We start from the raw sequence: 16,951 nt of genomic DNA, 5'->3' as shown, positions 1-16,951 counted from the left end.
GTTAGAGAAGCTGCTCTTCAAAACGCCCCTCAAGTCTGAGAGTTAAATCCTTTATATAAAGGACAATATGTAAAATTTTCTTTTTTTCTTAAACTGCTTTCAGAAAGGTGGGTATTGTTAGGCTGATGTTAAGAAAAGGCTTGGAGTTGCGTGAACTTTTTGCTCTCTAGCATGTGGCCTGTGTGTTCTGCAGACCTGAGACCTACTTGAGAGAATTTTCTTGGTGTTCAGGCCCTTGGAAAAATAAGTTCCCCATGTTGTCCAGTGTCAGAGTTTCTCAACCTCAGCACTATTCTTTATTTCAGGTTATTTTCTTGTAATCTGTTCACTTGATCATTACATTAAAAATTAGATTATATTGCTATAACTGCAAAGCATTTTATGTTTTAAAAATTATGTACAATTTAGAAACAGGCATGAAAACTTAGGTATTAATCTTAGTGGAATAAAGCACAGAAAAAAAGTTAAAATAATGCAAAGTTTTATCACTTAGGATTAAAAAATTTATATGGGCCGGTAGAGTGCCTCACACCTGTAATCCCAGCACGTTGGGAGGTCGAGGCGGGAGGATTACTTGAGTTTGAGAACAGCCTGGGCAACGAAATGAGACCTAGTCTCTACAAAAAATAAAAAAATTAGCCAGACATGGTGGTACATGCTTGTGGCCCCAGCCACATGGGAGGCCAAGACAGGAGGATCGCTGGAGCCCACGAGGTTGAGGCTGCAACGAGCCATGTTTGCACCACTGCATTCCAGCGTGGGTGACAGAACCAAGACCCTGTCTTAAAACAAATTTATATGCTGCATTCGTGAAATTAAAAAAAATCATGAATTTAGAAATAAATTGAAGCATAGGTACATTGACAATGTAACCTCAGCACTACTGACATTTTGATCTGAATAATTTTTTGTTGTGGGGCCTGCCCTGTATAAGATATTTAGCTGCATCCCTGACGCCTTCCTCCTAGATGCCATTAGCACCCTCCCCTCCAGTTGAGATAACCAAAAATGTCTCTAGACATTGCCAGATGTGCCTGGGATGGGATGATTGGGGAAAGTGGGATTTGAGAACCCTTAGTTGATCATGCCTACAGTAGGTTGAGAAGCATCAGAAAGCTAATTAATTAGACAGGAATATGCGTTTGCAGTAAGAAAACCTGCTCAGAAAACTAATCAAGATCCAAAGTTACTGCTTGGTAAATAAAGAGGAATTAAGAATAAGACCCTATCTCTGTGTCTGAGGTCATTCTCTTCAGAGCTTTTGATGGAGAGACAGGGTTCCCAGTTTCTATTTTTCAGTGCTTCAAACCGCCCTTTTCAGTTATAATTGTAACAACCTTCACTCCAGGTGAGGAGCCTCCCGGGTTTATTTGCAACAAAGGCTCAATCTCTGATTATTTTGGTCAAGGAGATATGACACTCAATACCACACACTTGAGAATATTGCCTCTCTTTTTTCCCTTGTGCTTTTAGGGTTGGAACGTGACAAGCAGATAAAAAGGAATTTTTTGCATTAAGTACAAAGTCCCTTTTGTTATAGAAGAGCAATAATCTGCACACTAGATCAAGTCAAGTGTGGATATAAAATTATGATTTTTGGGGGGATATTTTTAATAGTGGTATTGGGTTAAACATATTTCCTTTGAATGAAATGTCTGTAGGCCTAAAGTAGGTTCTAAATGTTACCTGTACTCATAGTATACCGTATAAAATATAATCCACATTTACTGAAACTATCATATATTACTTACCCCAAATCAATCAGTCCCTTGCCTATTACCCCCACATATTATCTTTGTATTTTGGATACCTGTGAATCTTAGATCTGTTCAGTTTTCCATTATCCATTGTCTTATTTCAAGCTTCTCATTCAGAACGTTGCTTTGGAGTATTTTCTGTTAGTAAACACAGGGCCTAGTGACTGTAGGACCTGCTGTGTGACTTAGGTCACCCACTTCTCTTTATTAGAATCTCAAAGAATGGTGAACAGCTGAGTTCCAATCTGTCTCATTTGGCTATCATGAAAATGGTCGTAAGGAGATTGTAGATAAACCACATTATATAGCATGGTAAGTGATAACCCCATTTAGCAGTTGCAACCCCAGAAGAGATAGCCCTTTTTAGATTTATGTGGGAGTCAAAAGCTTTATTTTCCATAAGAGGAACAACGTAGTGAGAACTCCTTTTCCCCCTGCTTCTGCAGGTATACACTTATGCCCTAGGCAGCTTGATGGGTAAAGCTAGGTTTAAATAGTTTTATGTTTAAGCATTTTTTTTTTTTTTTTTTTTTTTTTTTCGAGACAGAGTCTTGCTCTGTCCCCAGGCTGGAGTGCAGTGGGCGATCTTGGCTCACTGCAACCTCCGCCTCCTGGGTTCAAGCGATGCTCCTGCCTCAGCTCCCCAGGTAGCTGGGATTACAGGTGCCTGCCACCATGCCCGGCTACTTTTTGTGTTTTTAGTAGAGATGGGGTTTCACCATGTTGAATGAAGCATTTTATGGAAAGGAGTTAGGAGGAGAAAGACACTGGTTTTCTTTCATCCTTATCTGCTTTTTGTTAGTAAAAGAATCTGCTAAGTTCACTCTTTTCTTTCTCCTTCCCTCTCTCCCTCTTTCAGTTCTCCCCCGCTTTCCTTCCTTCCTTCCTTTCTTCTCCTTCTCCCCCTTTCTCCCAAAATATGGCAGACTCTTCTGTTCCCTAGTCATTCTCATATAGTCTTCTGAACTTGTTTATTTTCTTCCCTGTCAATACAGTAAAAATTAACTAAGTTGGCCAGGCACGGTGGCTCATGCCTGTAATCCCAGCGCTTTAGGAGGCTGAGGCGAGCGGATCACCTGAGGTCAGGAGTTTAAGACCAGCCTGGCCAATGTGGTGAAACCCTGTCTCTACTAAAAAAAAAAAAATACAAAAATTAGCTGGGTGTGCGTGCCTGTAGTCCCAGCTATTCAACAGGCTGAGTCAGGACAATTGCTTGAATCCGGGGGGTGGAGGTTGCAGTATGCTGAGATTGCACTTTCACTTCAGCCTGGGTGACAGAGCAACACTCTGTCTAAAAAAAAATTAACCAAGTTAAGTAGTACCTGGGCCCTATCAGATAGTGTCCTCCTGCAGGCAGGCTGGGCCCTTACTATAGGTTCACTTTTAACATCTCACTCAGATTAACTGGCTGAATTGCTACCAGAGGAGAGTGAAAGCATATTGCAAAATCATAATCAGGACATGTGAGATTACATGTTGAACAGGTTTAATGTGCTTGGGGGTCAGTGACTAATGGGAACTTAGCAGTCATTAACTGTCATTACAAGCCTTTGTTAATTACTATTACACACTTAGAGATTTGTTAATTAACAAAGAGTAATGCCTTTGCTAATCACTATTATGCACTTAAAGAGTAAGCCAGTGGGTATTTTTCCCTTTATAGCTTTCTAGTACAAATTAATAAAATGTAGAAAATTAGAAAATGATTGTGCATAAATGTGTATAATCATGTATCTGTTAGGGGGCAAAAATTCGCTGGGGAATTATCTTTCTTTGATAAGTCTCATCATTAGTTTGAAAATGAGGCATTGGCAATTCATACTGTTTGGCTGGGTCATCCTGAGAAACGTGCCCCTGTCAATTCTGTTTTTGCAATTCTTTGGTTGTGAACAAGTGACTGTGCCCTGTGAGCTGCAAATAAGGAGAACTGAATATTCCTGAACAGCCTGTAGCAATAAAACAAAATCCAATAAATGCAAATGGTATGTATTGGACAATTGTGTAGTTAGGTCCTGCAAGGTCATTAGACATAAAGGGTAAGTATTTAATCAACAATATAGTAGCATTTTCATTACCTAGTCAAATCAAGATGTTATAGTTTTCCTTCTCTTGTTTTGTTATTTAAAAAGTATCTATTGCGGCCAGGCTCCATGGCTCACACCTGTAGTCCCAGCACTTTGGGAGGCCGAGATGGCTGGATCACGAGGTCAAGAGATCGAGACCATCCTGGTCAAACATGGTGAAACCCCATCTCTACTAAAAATACAAAAATTATCTGGGTATGGTGGCACGCACCTGTAGTCCCAGCTACTTGAGAGGCTGAGGCAAGAGAATTGCTTGAACCTGGGAGGCGGAGGTTGCAGTGAGCTGAGATCACGCCATTGCACTCCAGCCTGGCGACAGAGAGAGACTCCATTTCAAAAAAAAAAAACAACAAAAAAACCCAAAAACTATTGCTTATTGTCAGTGCATTTTAACCAAAATCCTTTAGTTTAATCCTAATCCTGTGCTGAGCTCTTTAGCATTTACATACATATTAAAGAAACAATATCAGCCCAGATTTCCCAACATATTAAGGCTTCTCCTTGACTTTACCTATTTTCAGTTCTTCAAGCTTAAGTCACCCTGTGGTTTTGTCTTAGACCAAATATTTTCCCCTTTGTCTCCCCTTCTGTTCATCAAGCCAAACCTGCTTGTAGGTTTCTTGGATGGTGTGACCATCTGGCTTTCTTGAAGGGGCATTTGTAATGGAAGTTTTATTGCCCAAAGCAGTGGACGGTCCATGTCAGGAATGGTCGTATCACACTGCTGTCTGAGTTTAGGGCTTGGAAAAACCTATATCAGAATGTGGGCCCGAGGGAAGGGGTGAAAAGAGAGGAGAGGGAAGAATAGATCTGTTTCATATAATGAGAAAGTCTCATGGTTGAGGAATGGACGAGATTCAAGTTATAGGCTGGAAGAGCTTCATCCAGAATCAGCCCTGGGGAGAGGAGACCTCATCATGTCCTCACTAAACATTCACTTTCCTCTCCACACCCGGTTAAAGCAAAGCAAATTTACTTTCTTGGTGTAAAGCCCAGCCTTCGAGGTATGTGGCCTTACCCACAAAATCTCTTGGCTCACTCAGGGGCACTTACTATTGTTTAATGAGGAAAGAGTTCTTTTGCACCATATATACTGCTGACCTGAGAGAAGCCCACTATGATATAGAGTTATAGGACAGCTGGTCAACATACTATATAACTAAAATCAGGGCCTCTCTGTTTTGATGGGGAGAAAAGTTAGAGAAAGAATCTCTAGACTTCAAATTTCATGGCTCAGTAAAACGTCAAAATAATTTTGAAGACCAAAGGGGTTGCCAGCTTACTAAGCTGCGTAGACAGGGGTGGGTATGAGGGGAAGAAAATCTACTACTTTCATCAACAGCATATCAAGAAACAAAGGACATTTAAACACTAAAAAAGTCAGAAGGACAAAGTCTCAGAAAAAAAGGTCGGTCCTTTAAATGGATTACATTTGGCTTTATAAAATGCCCTCCTGTATTGTCCTAACCTTTCTTTGCCAAGGTCAAGTGCTTGGGTGTCATTGAATTATAAGCCCCTGGGTTCTGAACAGTGGGGGAGGGAATCATAGGAACAAGCGTTAGGGATGAGGAAAAGGAACTCATTAACCTTGGGCCCTGGGTGGAAGTTAATTATCATGTCTTGCCCTGTGGGTGGGTTGAAGTAGGAACATTAATTCCAAAGGCAGTTTTCCAAATTTTTGAACTTGAGATTTGTAATATTATATTGCCAGGTAGCCACCAGTTTTGTTTTGGTTTCTTTTCTTTTCTTTAACAGTCTCGTTGTCACCCAGGCTGGAGTGCAATGCCTCAATCTTGGCTCACTGCAACCTCCGCCTCCTGGGTTCAAGCGATTCTTGTGCCTTAGCCTCCCGAGTAGCTGGGAACCACAGGTTTGCACCACCATGCCTGGCTAATTTTTGCATTTTTAGTAGAGATGGAGCTTCACCATGTTGGCCATGTTGGTCTCGACCTCCTAGCCTCAAATGATCCACCCACCTTGGCCTCCCAAAGTGCTGGGATTACAGACATGGGCCACTGCACCTGGCCAACCACCAGTTTTCTAGTAACGGTTAGGTTGATCTTTTAGATTCATTTTTAGAGTTTATTATCATTTTGCTGTTATCATAAGAGAAGTTCTATTATATCAAAAACTTGTATTAGAAAAGACATCTTCCATTCCCGGTACATATCCAACTCTCATTCGTATCACCAAAGGGTGTATGTGTATCATCCACAACTCTTGCCCTTTTGCCCTTGGATTGCATTATATGCTTTGTGCTTTTTTTTTTTTTTTTAAATTAGTAAAGCATTTGCATTTCCTGACAGTGTGCCACTTGACAGCAGGTTTCAGTGCCTGGGAGAATAGTAATCAGTGGCAAATCAGCTTGTGTCTGAAATGTGGCTGTTGGCAGTCTACTTGAGGATAATTGAAAGTTTACTGTGTTCGTTTTATTGATGGGATTCTAGGTGAATGCCAGACTCCCAATTGGGACCCCGGATTACATGGCTCCTGAAGTGCTGACTGTGATGAATGCGGACGGAAAAGGCACCTACGGCCTGGACTGTGACTGGTGGTCAGTGGGCGTGATTGCCTATGAGATGATTTATGGGAGATCCCCCTTCGCAGAGGGAACCTCTGCCAGAACCTTCAATAACATCATGAATTTCCAGGTAAAGGGTCCTTAGAAGATTTCGAGGTCATATTGAGAGACGTTATTTAAAAATTGTGCAAATGAGGCTGGGCGCGGTGGCTCACACCTGTAATCCCAGCACTTTGGGAGGCCGAGGCGGGTGGATCACAATGTCAGGAGATGGAGACCATCATGGCTAACATGGTGAAACCCTGTCTCTACTAAAAAAAAATACAAAAAATTAGCCGGGCGTGGTGGCGGGTGCCTGTAGTCCCAGCTACTCGGGAGGCTGAGGCAGGAGAATGGTGTGAACCCGGGAGGCGGAGCTTGTAGTGAGCCGGGATCGCGCCACTGCACTCCAGCCTGGGCAACAGAGTGAGACTCCAAAAAAAAAAAAAAAAAAAAATTGTGTGAGTGAATGTTTATAGAATGTTGTTTAAAAATTGTGTGTGTGAATATTTTATAGGTATCGTGTGAATTAATGTTTATAGAATGTTAGATGTTATTTAAAAATTGTGTGAATGAGGGTTTCAGCAGTGCTAGAAAATAATAATAGCAAATACTTATATAGCACTTAACTCTGTGCCAAAGGCTATTCTAAGCATTTTATTAATTGTATTTCACGGAATCTCAGCTGCCAGTAATGATAAGACTACACCATTATTTTATGTACTGCTAAGAAAGAAAAACTGCTGCCAGTGAGTCTATGATACTTTTATTGATTATAAAATACATCTTGATTTCAGTGCTGTTAACTGTGAATAACTGTGAGTCTTAGAATTGAGGAGATGTAGTTTTAGTTAGTTAGTTAATCTTCAAGCAACCCTGTGAGGTAAGTATTATTATTTTCATTTATAGACGAGGAAACCAAAGCACTGAAGGTAAAGTAACTTGCCCAAAATAACATAGGCAGTCTGGCTCTGAAGTCCATGCTCTTGATTTTTCGATATACTCCTTCTTAGTACTAACTATTGAATATGGTATTAAAATTGAGGAAATGAATTAGAAATACAATTATATATAGATATGTGTTTTACTCTGTGTATGTATATATATACATATATAGTAAAACTATTTTCTAATAACTGTACTTTCTACTACATTAAGCCTATTTATTTATTTATTTTTTTGAGATGGAGTCTCACTCTGTTACCCAGGCTGGAGTACAGTGGCACAATATCAGCTCACTGCAATTCCTGCCTCCTGGGTTCAAGCGATTCTCCTGCCTCAGACTCCTGAGTAGCTGGGATCACAGGTGCCCACCACCATGCCTGGCTAATTTTTGTATTTTTAGTAGAGATGGGGTTTCACCATGTTGGCTAGGCTGGTCTTGAACTCTTGACCTCAGGTGATCCGCCTGCCTTGGCCTCCCAAAGTATTGGGATTACAGGCATGAGCCACTGTGCCCAGCTCATGAAGCTCATTTCTTAAGGCTCTGATAAATGTGTATTTTTTAGTTTCAACTAAAAGGAAAAGGAACATATTTCCTGGGTTTTTGTATCTCACCCAGTTTTCATCTTTTGGGAACGCTTAATACATATTTTTATGTAAATACATTATTAGTTATTCTTGTGCCTCCTCTTGAGTGAAAATTTCCCCTTAGATGACTCTTGGAGCTAATTTATTTCCTTCCCTTTAGCTCACTCACTCATTCAATCATTCAATAACGAGTGCATTATCATACCATGCACTGTTAGGTACCAGGTTTACAGGGATGAGCAGAAGAAGCAGGCCCTCTCTGCCTTCTTTATTTTTCATCACACTGAAATCACAGCACAATATGTAGGTGCAAAAGTAGAGTGCAGAGGGAACATGCAGAAAGGAGTTATAGGATAGAAAAGGTAGCCAAGGAAAGCAGCGAGAACAGCGTGATTTGTTCAGGGAGCTTTAAATAGCTCATCATTGTTGGACAGCAAAGAGAGAGATGGGGAGCGTGGCGAGATGAGATGGGAAGGGGAGCTGGGGTCAAGCCATGGAGGATGCTGAACCCCTACAAAGGAACTAAGCCTATTGATGTGAACAGGCCACTTATTTTGGGAACAGGCCTTTGGTCCAGAGGGAAGAGGGCACAAAACTTCCTTCTCTAAAAAACAACAACAAAGAAAGAAACTTGCATATATGAGAAATACTTTCTTCACTTTGAGGCATGAGAAATGGAATCCCTGCTAAGGAAATTCTTTTGTTTTTTTGGAACAGCGGTTTTTGAAGTTTCCAGATGACCCCAAAGTGAGCAGTGACTTTCTTGATCTGATTCAAAGTTTGTTGTGTGGCCAGAAAGAGAGACTGAAGTTTGAAGGTCTCTGCTGCCATCCTTTCTTCTCTAAAATCGACTGGAATAACATTCGTAACTGTAAGTAGGGCTATTTTCCTTAGTTTGGGATGTTGGGATTATGAAACACTCAAGAGAGATCTGAGATTATTCTGGCCCAAAGAAGCTTCGGTAAATTATATAAATAAAGGCTGTAATTATCTACACGAGTAGTAAAGGCTAATGATATAGCCGTCTTTGAGTAATAATTCTGCTTTAAAATTGTTTATGTAGAACTGGGTCATTTATCAAACTCTGTGTTTATGTGGCCTTTAGAATATTATCCCTCAGTAAGTTAGAGGCACAGATTAATGGAGTTTGAAGGTTATCACTTGGTTTGACACAATTTCTTCCAAAAAAGTGGATATAGATATTTCATTCACATATCAGGAAAAAGACTCAGATTAGGCAACATGCCCAGGTTGTTCTGCTAATGGCTGAGTTTAAACGAAAACCATAAACACCTCCCTGTGTTTATTCATTTGTTTCCCTCGATAATATTTGTCTTTGCTCACAAGCATGTAAAACCTATAAAGTATATGCACAGTAGATTCATTCATACATCACTTTTTATAATCAGTTAGTGCACACTGAATGAATTCATTAACAACAAAGACTGGGTTTATTATCAACAGAAACCACACAATGCTCTTTTTTTCTTTTACCAGTTGGTGATCTTTTAAAAATCTTTTTAATTCTTGGATGTGTTGTTGATTGAATGTCTTCTAATAACTGGACCCAATGATCAACATGGATTAGAGCCAGTAGGAAAGCAGTTTGAGTATGTGTTTTGTTTTTGGTGATGGAGGGAGGTTGGGAAATGGAATCTGTTTCTAGGTGTCAAAACCAGGCTTCTGATTGGAGATGTGTTATAATTGCTTGCACCTTCAGCTAGGACATAGTATGGTAAAAATTCAGTATTGTCCAGTTGTAAGCCATTTTGATGATTTCTCTAACCTGCTGAAATATTTAAGTAGGTCGCATTTCCATAAATCTTTCTTGGCAGATGTTTTTATTATTCGAGTGGCCACATTGCTTTATTTTTCTAAATAAATAGACATCTCCCCCCAAATCTCCAAGGTTCAGACCTTTTAATCAGTAATATATTTTCAGGGCATTCTTCCTTTTATGCTTTTGGAAAGATCTGATAGACTTTCTTTTAGATGCTATTCAAGTACTTAATCTTTTCTTGTCTTGCCTTTTTATCTCTGTAATCTTCTTGAATAAGCACTTAATTTTTTTTATTCATGAACTTGCTGATCATGCCTAAGAATATATCTCCACCTAAGTAAGTCAGTGAATGGTGATTACCTGAGTAAAGTTATAGTAGTTCCCCACCCTCCTATCTGTGTTGCATATGTTCCAAGACTCCCAGTGGGTATGTGAAACTGATGATAGGACTGAAACCCAGTGACACTGTTATGTATAACACTGGGGGCCGGGCGCGGTCACTTAACACCTGTAATCCCAGCACTTTGGGAGGCCGAGGTAGGCGGATCATCTGAGGCTAGGAGCTCGAGACCAGCCTGGCCAACATGGTGAAACCCTGTCTCTACTGAAAATACAAAAAGTAGCTGGGCATGGTGGCGCATGCCTGTGGTCCCAGCTACTCGGAGGATGTGCATACATATCTGTGTTATATAAAGTTTAACTTATAAATTAGGCATAATGTATTTGACTCCCAGCTCCCAGTGTAGTGACTCTGAAGACTCACAAAATGTATTTTCTTTACAAAAATTTTTTTTTTGAGACGGAGTTTTGCTCTTGCTGCCCAGGCTGGACTGCAGAGGTGCGATCTCAGCTCACTGCAACCTCTGCCTCCCGGGTTCAAGTGATTCTCCTGCCTCAGCCTCCCAAGTAGCTGGGACTACAGGCGCTGCCACCTCGCCTGGCTAGTTTTTTGTATTTTTGTAGAGACAGGGTTTTACCGTGTTAGCCAGGATGGTCTCGATCTCCTGACCTTGTGATCCGCCTGTCTTGGCCTCCCAAAATGCTGGGATTACAGGCTTGAGCCACCGCGCCCGGCCATGCCTAGCTAATTTTCTATTTTTAGTAGAGACAGGGTTTCTCCGTGTTGGTCAGGCTGGCCTTGAACTCCTGACCTCAGGTGATCCACCTGCATTGGCCTTCCAAAGTGCTGGGATTACAGGCGTGAGCCACCACGCTCAGACCCCAATGTTAACTCTTACATAACAGTGTCACTGTCAAACTAAGTGTTTGAAAAACTATTTGTCAAAACTAATATTGGTACATTACTGCTAACTACACTTGAGACTTTTTTTGGATTTTACCAGTTCTCCCACTCATGTCCCGTTTCTGTTCCAGGAATCAATCCATGGTACCATATTGCAGTTAGGGTATTTATATTTGATGGGACTACTCCTAGTTTAGATACTTAGTGTAGCTCAGTCAGCAGGTGGGATCTTCGTGCCCACTGAGGATTGGTAGTGCGTTTTCCTGGTGGTTTTATGGAGTTTCCGACTATGCAGAGAGGCATGGTATTAACTTCACTGTCTCCTAGCAAATTTTCCTGTTTTTCACCAACCTCTGATCCCTGCGTTATTTGCAATCAACTCAGAGATTTGTGATCGAAAACATTGCTTGACTCCATGCTCTGTAAGCTATTTTCTAACTAGGTAACTGTAACATAAATTATGCTTTTATCTAGTATGGTTTTTCATAAACACATGTGAAGTGATTTTCATCAACCAAAATACTTTGAATCATTAAGTTTCCCAAGTTCACGGTTGCTGCTTAAATGCCTGGTAGTTCCAGGCTGTTGAATATTTCCGCCTTTTGCAATAAGAGATTGTCCCTTGTTAAAAGCAACATTAGCCTTTGTGCGGTTTCACCCCCAATTCTTCTTTTTCTTGTTGTAACCAATGAAAGGAAGTACTGCTTAACACAGCAGGTAATAATCTTCTAAAACTCATTATCTCAAGAGGTGGTCTCGGCAGGATATATAAATATAATTTAAGAAAGGTCTCGGCAAATTTATGAATGACAGAACTGGGAGTGGCTACCAAGAGAAACTAGGATGTGCCTTTGTATTGACACTGAGGTCAGGTGTAGCTTCTGTACCCTCCTGGGTCCTGCCCTTTGGGGTTGCTGCAGGCAGCACCCCATGAACCAGGCATCTGACCCAGTTCCAGGATACTTATTCTTCCAGCAAGTCGAACACTGTGATGAGTGACTGCCACGCTCATGGGTCACCAGGCTCTCATTATTCTGTTTCATTTCCAGCCTCCCACAAGATTGGTTTTTCAGCTGCTTATTTATTATTATCATTATTTCAAGGCTGCTTTCCAAGTTTCAGTGGGGGGTTTCCTAAGCGTACCAGCTGCCCTGGCTGTGCCGTTCCGGCGATGTTTCAGATGCTGGGCCGGATTCTGGCTGTAACCAGCCTGATCTTTCTGGGCTTCAGGAAAGCTGAAGCCAATCAGAACTCCTCTTTCTTCCCTTTGGGATTATGCCTACCTTGCCTGGCATCGTGTACCTGCTCCCATCCATGGGAAAGTTTTGCTATCTTCTGTCAATGTCTTTTAAAATATCTTCCCCCAAGACATCGCGACGTCAACGGAACCAGCACACTTGTACCTTTTATCCGAGACTGCCATATCTCAACAGTGAGAAACACATAATGCAAGTGGTGATCACAGATTATTTCCTAGGACATTTATGGCTAACGTGCTAGAGAACTCGGATGGTCTGTTGCGTCTGACATGGGCTTTTTCTCTTGAGTTGTCTTTCTTTTGCTATTCTCAGAAAGACAGAAATGATCCTGATTTTTCAGGTCTTCAGCATTTGTTAGCAGAAAATACATTTTGTTTCCATCTGGCAGTGACTCAGTGGTGGTCCCATGCTGATGAAACGCTGAGATAGTCTTCTTCCAAATAGGTGTCGTTTTGATTGTTGCTGCTTATTTGCTAACTGGCCCTGAATGGTGCAAATGAAACCTCAAGTGTATAATATGGTTGCTCAGTAATCCTGAGGGAAGACAGTCTTTGGTTTAGGGGAGAGGGATTCTGTGCCTACTTAGCTTCAGGTGAAATTCTTTTTTTTAAATCTATATATATTTTTTATTATACTTTAAGTTCTAGGGTACATGTGCACAATGTGCGGGTTTGTTACATATGTATACATGTACCATGTTGGTGTGCTGCACCCATTAACTCGTCGTTTACATTAGGTATGTCTCCTAATGCTATCCCTCCCCCCACCCCATGACAGGCCCTGGTGTGTGATATTCCCCTTCCTGTGTCCAAGTGTTCTCATTGTTCAATTCCCACCTATGAGTGAGAACATGCGGTGTTTGGTTTTTGTCCTTGTGATAGTTTGCTGAGAATGATGGTTTCCAGCTTCATCCATGTCCCTACAAAGGACATGAACTCATCCTTTCTTATGGCTGCATAGTATTCCATGGTGTATATGTGCCACATTTTCTTAATCCAGTCTATCATTGTTGGACATTTGGGTTGGTTCCAAGTCTTTGCTATTGTGAATAGTGCCGCAATAAACATATGTGTGCATGTGTCTTTACAGCGGCTTGATTTATAATCCTTTGGGTATATACCCAGTAATGGGATGGCTGGGTCAAATGGTATTTCTAGTCCTAGATCCCTGAGGAATCGCCACACTGTTTTCCACAATAGTTGAACTAGTTTACAGTCCCACCAACAGTGTAAAAGCATTCCTATTTCTTCACATCCTCTCCAGCACCTGTTGTTTCCTGACTTTTTAATGATTGCCATTCTAACTGGTGTGAGATGATATTTCATTGTGGTTTTGAGTTGCATTTCTCTGATGGCAACTGATGATGAGCATTTTTTCATGTGTCTGTTGGCTGCATAAATGCCTTTTTTTGGAGAAGTGTCTGTTCATATCCTTCGCCCACTAAACAATATTGCCGACCATACTAAAGGACTAGAAAAAAAAACCCAAGGAGCTACATGGTGCTTAATTCTACATACAAAAATTTGTAAGAATTTCACCTGAAGCTGTTACAGATTTTTATGTGTGGAATTAAGCACCATGTAGCTCCTTGGGTTTTTTTTTTTCTAGTGCTTTAGTATGGTCGGCAATATTATTTAGGGAGTACGTATTCTGTGCTAACCACTAGTCATTCAAGTACCTTACACTATACTCCTTCAAAACACTTCTGTCAAATGTAAGGATTATTATACCCATTTTACAGATGTGGATACCGTGGTAACTTGGTCAAGGTCATATGGCAGGTAAATAAGGGATTCTGGATTTGGGTGGAGGTCTGTGTGATTCCAAAGCCCATACTCTTTCTATAATACCATATATGTCTTTGCATAAATCATTGTTATAAGTAATAATATTTGTGATGATGGTAAATAATAAACCATGTCACACTAGGGAGTAATTTAATTTCTAGGTCTATTTAAGAACATTTGGAATGGCAGGAATTGAATTTTTTTTTTTTTTTTAAGTGATGGAGTCTTGCCATCTTTGCCCAGGCTGGTCTCAAACTCGTAGGCTCAAGTGATCATCCTCCCTCGGCCTCCCAAAGTGATGGGATTACAGGCATGAGCCACCATGCCCAGCCTAGAATTGCAGGAATTTTTGAATTGATGATTCATTCTGATATTTGAATTTCCACAGTATGTTAAGTGCAGTATCAGGTGCTGTGGCTCCATTGATGAACACATTTGGGTATGGCCCTACCTTCACTGAATTTAGAGTCTAAGAGCCTAACTGGTCTTTTGCTTGAATAGAGCTGTGGTCCTGTTAAATTGCTGTACCTCCAAATGATGGGAAGTTTAATGCTTCGTAGGCCTCCCCTCACTGGTTTACTGAACCACATGTGCTTGATTTTAAGCAAAATACAGACCATAGGCTGTGACCTCGTGATCCCTTCCCCACATACAGCATCCTGCTAACCTATAACACTCTGCATGTCTCAGATCTGGTCTGGGAAAGGACAATGTTGGATCGATGGCTCACTTCTAATCTTGGGATTCCTAGTCTTAAGATGAATTGAGAAGACTCAGGATGTGTCCTGTTTTCTGTTTATTTAGAACAGGGTTTCTCAACCTTGGCACTGTTGACATTTGGGGACAGATAATTCTTTGCTGTGGGGGCTGTTGTGTGGATTGCAGGACGTTGAACAGTATCCCTGTCCTTTCTCCATGGATACCAGTAGCACCCTCTCCCTGCAGTTGCAACAACCAAAAATGACTCTAGACATTGCCCGGTCTCCCCTGGGGGGCTACAGTCACCTTCACTTGAGAACTGTTGATTTAGAAGAATTGGCCAGGTTATTATCAGGAGAGGGAATATCACAGTAATCTGAATCTCTCAATACTGCCACTGTTAACAAACAGCGAAACTATTACGTGGAGGCAGTAGGACCTTGCTACTCAGAGTGTGGTCCCTGGACCAGCAGCATTGGCATCACCTAGGAGCTTGTTAGAGCTCCAGAGACTCAGGCCTGCTGAGTCAGAAGCTGCATTTTAGTAAGGATCCCGAGGGGATTTCTGTGCATATTAGAGTTGCAAAGCCCTGCCAGAAGAAGAGATTAGATGCTAGCCTCAGAGTTTCTTGCTCATCTTTGTGGGTCTTCCTTGTTTTGTCTTCGGGCTTAAGGTATAGGGAGGCCACTTTTTGGCTCAGGAGTCCTATGGGTGAATGGGACTACTTAGAACTGCTGGGTTTTAGGCCTTGCTTTGAGGAATTTAAAGCTTTTCTCTTAGACAGACATTACATCCTTCATATCCTTCAAAATGGTGGTTTGACCTAATGTCTGCCTTATGATAGCAAAAAGACATTTCCTTGACTCTCCGAACCCCACTTTACTGTTGTCCCATATTGGCTTTTAATTAAGGATGGAATAAGTGTTCTTCACTAACATGTTTATACAGGTATGATATTACCATGCCATTTATTGAGTGCCTACTATGTGCCAAGAGCTCTGCAAAGTGCTTTATGCTTACTATTGTTCCATTTATTCTTCCCAAAACCTCTGTGAGGCAGGTTCTATCACTAGTCCACAATACAGATGAGGTCATGGAGCCCGAAGTTGGCAGTGATAGGAGTCAAACTCAGGTTTCCCTGACTCCAAATTCTCTTTGCTTTTATTTGAAAAAGTGGTATAGCCCATAGCAGAAAATTCACATTATACAGAAGGTTATACAGTGAAAAATTCCTCCTTCCCACCCCACACCCAACCCCTCTCCCTCAAGCAAACCACTATTGTCAATTTCTCATAGAACTTTCCAGAATATTCTATGCTCCTATAACACTAGCACAACCTATCCTGTTAACAACATCTTTATGCTGCCTCCCAAGAATTCAGTAATTTTTTTTTTTTTTGAGACGGAGTCTCGCTCTTGTTGCCCAGGCTGTAGTGCAATGGCATGATCTCGGCTCACTGCAACCTCTGTCTCCTGGGTTCAAGGGATTCTCCTACCTCAGCCTCCCGAGTAGCTGGGATTACAGGCATGCACCACCACGCTTGGCTAATTTTGTATTTTTAGTAGAGATGGGGTTTCTCCATGTTGATCAGGTTGGTCTTGAACTCCCAGCCTCAGGTAGTCCACCCACCTCAGCCTCCCAAAGTGCTGGGATTACAAGCTTGAGCCACTGTACCCAGCCAAATTGAATGAAGCAGTCTTTATACTTCATTCATTTAAGCATGGCCCTGCCATGCTTATCCTTCGAATCTGCCACTCTACCATTGGTTTCTGATACGCAGTGCTCTTCTTCCCAAATGAAAACCCCTCATGGCTTTTTTTGTTTTAAACAAGGCCACAGCTAATATCATGATTTTAACATTAGTTTTTCGTTTATTTTATTTAGTGTCCTGCCTGTAGAATTGCATTATCTCAATGGCTTGTGCATTGTGTGTGTGTGTGTGTGGTGTGTAAGCACGCACGTATTTGTTTTGGGCCTTTTTTTTTTTTTTTGAGACAGACTCTCGCTCTGTCAGCCAGGCTGGAGTGCAGCGGCATGATCTCGGCTCACTGCAACCTCTGCCTCCTGGGCTCAAGCAATTCTGCCTCAGCCTCCCGAGTAGCTAGGATTACAGGCATGCACCACCACACCTGGCTAATTTTTTGTATTTTTAGTAGAGACGGGGTTTCACCATGTTGGCCAGGCTGGTCTTGAACTCCTGACCTCAGGTAATCCGCCTGCCTTGGCCTCCCAAAGTGCTGGGATTACAGGC

The 16,951-nt window shown here is 41.5% G+C and overlaps 1 protein-coding gene across 1 annotated transcript in view; it reads left to right on the top strand.

Annotated features, from left to right (window-relative positions):
• The window catches only part of CIT (citron rho-interacting serine/threonine kinase), a 206,395-nt gene that overhangs the window by 45,282 nt on the left and 144,162 nt on the right, over nucleotides 1-16,951 (top strand). The window contains exons 8-9 of the mRNA XM_011964547.1: nucleotides 6,289-6,492; nucleotides 8,649-8,802. Coding sequence (XP_011819937.1) covers nucleotides 6,289-6,492; nucleotides 8,649-8,802 — 358 coding nt within the window. The remainder of the gene's footprint in view (nucleotides 1-6,288; nucleotides 6,493-8,648; nucleotides 8,803-16,951) is intronic.

The sequence above is a fragment of the Mandrillus leucophaeus genome, unplaced genomic scaffold, assembly GCF_000951045.1.
Source record: "Mandrillus leucophaeus isolate KB7577 unplaced genomic scaffold, Mleu.le_1.0 Scaffold7, whole genome shotgun sequence".
Taxonomy (NCBI): Eukaryota; Metazoa; Chordata; class Mammalia; order Primates; family Cercopithecidae; genus Mandrillus; species Mandrillus leucophaeus.
The sequence above is the reverse complement of the archived record's forward strand: the minus strand, read 5'-3'. Positions and strand labels throughout refer to the sequence as shown.